At 38.3% G+C, this 5,335-nt stretch overlaps 1 protein-coding gene across 1 annotated transcript in view; it reads left to right on the top strand.

Moving 5' to 3' along the window:
- The window catches only part of LOC138030424 (putative ATP-dependent DNA helicase Q1), a 2,242-nt gene extending 889 nt beyond the window's left edge, over positions 1–1,353 (top strand). The window contains exon 2 of the mRNA XM_068878339.1: positions 663–1,353. Coding sequence (XP_068734440.1) covers positions 663–1,353 — 691 coding nt within the window. The remainder of the gene's footprint in view (positions 1–662) is intronic.
- Positions 1,354–5,335: the final 3,982 nt, after the last annotated feature.

Raw genomic sequence — 5,335 nt, 5'->3', positions numbered from 1 at the left:
AGTCCCTGCAGTAATGTGGTGCAGTAATGTGGCGCCACCTTAAAGTTTCCAGTGCAAGTTTGGCAAATTAGTGACAAGAATTAGGTGAAAGTTGAATCTCATTATTTTATTTCTTTTTAATGAGTCTCCAGACTTCCAGATTTTCCTTTATCTGGGGTTGGCAGGTATGTTTATTCAATTGCTGGGCAGGTTAAATTCAACAAATGCAGCAGAGACTACTTATTATAAAGGAGACCCACCCATTTGTTGTGACCGGGGTCATTTAAGGAATGAGCTTTTGGATGAGGACCTCCATTACGTGATATTCAGATTTTATTTTATTTTCTTTGCAATATATCAACTCTGACACTTACGACAAGGTGTAACATAAGGTCAGCTTTGAGCCAAAAATTTCAAACAGTTAACCAGTCCTTACTTTTTTGTGTATACCTGAAAAGGGCGTGAAGCATCTAAGACCTCAGAATAAATACAGTCAAAAACTTTGATAAAATTTTCTTTTAGGGTGCCCCTAAAAATTGACACACTGATACTTAAACTTTGAGTTACAGTTACATTGTATGCTTCGTTGTAATTGAGTGGTGTATAATCTCACAACAATATAACAACCTGAAATTTCGATTTTCCATTTGAATTTATTATTAAACTTTTCTTATTTTGTACAGGAAAAATTTTCGTCCTGCTTATGGAAAACTGGATGTTCTTAGCAGTGTATTCCCAAGTATTCCTCATGTTGCCTTAACTGCTACTTTTACAAGAGCAACTCAGGAATTTATTAAGGATTCCCTCAAGCTGAATGAAGCAGTTGTAATTCAAGCTAATCCTGACCGAGAGAATATTTTTTATGAGAGTAAAGTTAGACCATCAAGTGGGGAGGAAAGGGTGACTGCAGTTCTGGAACCTCTGGCAAAGGAGTTATTGGAGAAGAAAATAAGGATGCCCCTGACTATTGTTTATGGTAACCTTGCCACTTGCTCTGATGCATTTCTTTACTTCAGTCAATTTCTAGCCAAATCTCAGTACTATCCTGTAGGTGCTGAACAGGCATCAAGAAATCGCCTGTTTGCACAATTTCATGCAGAATATCCACAACATGAAAAGGACCGTATTCTGGCTGAGATTATTCAAGGAGTTTGTAAAACCAGAGTTCTCTTTGTCACCGTTGCTTTCGGTATTGGTGTTGATATACCTGATATCAGAAAAGTCATCCATATTGGAGTTCCAAAGACCATGGAGGAATATTTCCAGGAGACTGGAAGAGCAGGAAGGGATGCAAAGGAGGCAGTTGCAACCTTGTATTATAATGGTCGAGATATTGCTAAGAGAAAAAATCCAGTTGATGAGGTCATGAGGTAACTGTACTACCTGTATAGCTGACATCGATTTAAAACACAGTTTTTGGCGAGTGGTCTGCCAAACCAAAGCAGAATTCTAATTCATAATGAATTTGCTTCATGCAAATCCCATATTTATTTATTTATTTATTTATTTATTTGATCACTTTCACCTCATCAGAGAAACTGTCTGTGGTGGTGGTAGCACAACAGAGCGAGGCTCCATATTATGTGCGCACTTTTACCCTCACATCCATGATATACATGTAGCACAGAATATCTAAAAACTAGACTAAAATCAATATTTTTCCTTGTGATTTGGCTCTGAAGAGAGCCGTTCAAACTTTTAAGATAGAGACATCCAGCTCTTTCAAAATACCAAGGCTCTCCATCTCTCTTCATATTGTGATGTCTTCATCTTCAGAATCAGTTGTTTCAGCCTCATTTTCATCGTCATTGTCATCACTGTCATCATTAGCACATAAACTAGCTGCAAGTTTCCTCTTGTGTTTTGTCAGCCACTGATCCAAGAGTACTGGGTCTAACTGGTCCAATGGACTTTTTGTAATTGATGAAAATGCACTGTGCAACCTGTCAGGTGTTAATGAGAATGGTTTCAGTTTGCGCAGAGACTCTACAACATCTTTTACATCTTCTTTGCAATCCCCATATGTGTGAGCAGTGGACTCTTTGGAGATGTGGGTCTCTTTGTCAATCGTTTCTGCAATTACTTGCTGGCTATAGGAAGTCGATGTGGATCGTGTTACAGCTTTCAAGGTTTTGTTTCCTCGCAGATCGTGAAGAGTTACCTTATGATCCTTCACTATATGTTCCTGTTTCAAGTCATTAGCATAGTTTTTGCCTTCCCCCCATTTGGGATTAACAAACATTCCATGGATGATTCTGTGTGCCAACTTTGGCGTGTACAGAGCCCTGCAGTTTGTGATGAGTCGCATTGCTTCAAAGGCATACTTCTTTCCTCTCTTTCTTGGTCGATTGAAGAGCATTAGTAGTTTCCAGTTCCTCATCATACGCTCACCATCCCCTTCCCTTTCCGTGTCATCCATTTGCATTAGAAATATGCCCAGCTGTATGACCTGAAGCCCATAATTGAATATCCTATCCTTACGACTGCTTGGTTGAAGGTCACTGACTGGAGAGGGTAGGACAGGTTCAACTTCAGTGATTTGTTGTGTTTGCTGAGGTGTTTCATGTGTTAGCCCAGCCTCTTCCTGAAAGTTATTGATTGGATGGGGATGAACATATTCAGCTCTGGATGTGACTTCTTCATTAGCTGCCACTCCCACAGTGGTCCCAACCACCCTTACAGGTTTGGCTGTTAAGTCTTTTGGCCATAAAATGGATTTTCCTTGAAGAGGCGGATTGGTTTTCACCAGTGTCAGGATGATGTCCACCATTAAGCTTGCCAAATTTTCGCTTCTCTGTTGACTGTTGTTTTCAGCTACTTTGCCAACTGCAAGTGACTGTTTCTTATCTTGGGTTAATAGGATAACACCATCTCCTGTTTGAAGAAATAACATCACAAAAGGCGGCTAATCACAAATTTAATTGTAAGGTTGTGATAGCCATGAACATACAATGCACAATAGTATTATACATCTTATATAATAAACTCACCCTGGGTGTAGATGCAACGCTAGTTAATCATTTGCTTGACTTTCACTTAAAAATTATTATGCTAGAATGCTTAAAGAATATACCCTTTTATAGGTATAGATAGGTAAAACCTCGAATTCTGATCTTTAAATCCCACCTCAATCATTTTAGTGTTTTTCTCCATTAATCAGGTTTGTTACCTGGCTTGAAAGTGTGACAAGGATCTGTTACAGCAACAAATGAAGCTGGGCTGCAGACATTGAATGACTGTGCAGAATGCTGAGGAGCAGGAAGTACCTGGTCTGATACTGGTTTGGAGGATACTTGATGAACTTCTTTTCCTACTACCGATCCCACTGCTCCATAAGCAAGGCTTGGCATAGAATTATTTTGAACTGATCCCGTCTTTTGGTACAGTGCCACATAGTACAGGCGATGGTTCACTGTTTGCGAAAGTTGTGGGTAACTGGGCAATTGCAGAAGGTCTTGCATTTACTGGTGCTAATGCACACGGAGGCACATTGGAGCAGGCTTGACTTGTCGTCTCTACATTAACAGACAATTCATTTTAATTTTCAGTACATTTAAGACAAATAAAAGGAATCATCACTTTTCCTCCCCTAGAACTTGCACTGAAATATATTTTTAGATTCAAATTTACCACCACTTGATTCCTTTATACTAAGGAAAATGCCTTTATGTCCACCTACATGTATGAGATTTAGCAGCAGCCTTCTCTGACATAAAAGGACATACCTTTAATTGTAGCTCAGACATACGCAATATTGCGATGTGAGATCGTTATTATCACTTGTGACCTTCCACGGAAAAACGTACACTAACGATTGGCCGTTAAACGGCTTAAAACTAACGGCCGGTTGATGGATATTCAACGGTTTTGAAGATTGGTTTAACGTTTTTTTACTAACGCTCTAACGGTTTGTGCTAACCCTCTAACACTCTTTACTAACGCTCTAACGATTTGTTGGTTTTAAGGAGGCTTGAAAGGGTGTTCGTTGCTATAGTGTTCCTGAAACGATAAAAGATACCAAAGAAGGATATTTCATAGTGTAGGCAAACTATAAAATAATATCTTTGCAGCTCTATTGTTGGGTAATACTTTACGGAGGTTATGACATCATTTCGATTGCCATGGCAACACGCCAGGTCCAAAAAAAAGGCCCTTTAAATTTCAGTTTTTGAAAATTATCTAAAAAATCAAGTCGGTGACCTACCGTTGTCATTTCTTGGTTGGAAATGTCCCTAAATTCTTCAATTTCTCAGCGAGTACATTGTATGACAAAAAGTTATCCAGTAGAATTTAAGATACATCGAAAAAGGCGTTTTATAGTTTACAGAACATTGTACTAGATAACTTTCCCTGAAACTTTTTTATTTCAAGTGCCATCGTGAATGATACCTGCATGCAAAAAATCAAGATGGGTCCCCGCGCAAAATTTCGAGATAAAGAGAAACTTTATTGTTTCCAGTTCGTGCGATTTTACGCTGTATTTTCACTTCCGGTGTGGTGCGCGTGCTAGTTTTGACAGAAATTTGGTTCATTCAGCTGACGTGTGTTTCTTTAGTTAGCAACTAAAAACTATTTCCAGGCTCCTTAAGCATCATTCCTTGGTAAGAATTGCGTGAATGTATAAAAAAGATACATATATGAAGTGGTTAAGCAAATGCCATTTGGTGCTTTCATGATTATGATCATTATTATTATTATTATTATTATTATTATTATTTTATTATTTCTATTAATAAAATCAACACAGAGACAGAGTACTAATTAACAATTAGACTCGTAGCCCTTGCAGGCTACGGGTAAATAGCCCATGAGGCGAAGCTAAATGGGCTATTGACCCGTGGCCCTTGAGAGACAAGGACTGATTGTCTTGGTATCCCCCAACTAGTCGGCCAGAAAAGGCAATAATAAAGTTAGCAAATGCAAGTCGAAAATATATTTTTTTGGGAATAAAACGAAAGAAAGCGTCACGCTTTTCGCTACTCGATGACTATTACTAATAGTCCTGTAGTAGCGTAGCCAATCAAAAATTATGCATCATTTGCATTAATCCACTAGTTGGGTGATACTAATGATAATTATTGCTCTTTTAGCATATCTATAGTAGTTCTTTTAGCCGTGTATTTTTTAAATATGTTTCGTCCTAGTGGACTGACTTATGCATCCAATTTGCTGTATAAATAATTCAGTATTGGCATAAATTATTCTCAAACTTCTACTGTACCTCTTTGATTGTTTCTTTGTTCTGCCTTTTGCTGTTGTTGAAGTCTCCACACCTTTTCCACATCAAACTCTGGGAGAACATACTCATCGACAAAAGTGCCAATGGTGTCATTCATAAATTTAGTTTTGTTTTCTT

Source organism: Montipora capricornis, chromosome 13, assembly GCF_036669925.1.
Source record: "Montipora capricornis isolate CH-2021 chromosome 13, ASM3666992v2, whole genome shotgun sequence".
Taxonomy (NCBI): domain Eukaryota; kingdom Metazoa; phylum Cnidaria; class Anthozoa; order Scleractinia; family Acroporidae; genus Montipora; species Montipora capricornis.
The sequence above is the reverse complement of the archived record's forward strand: the minus strand, read 5'-3'. Positions and strand labels throughout refer to the sequence as shown.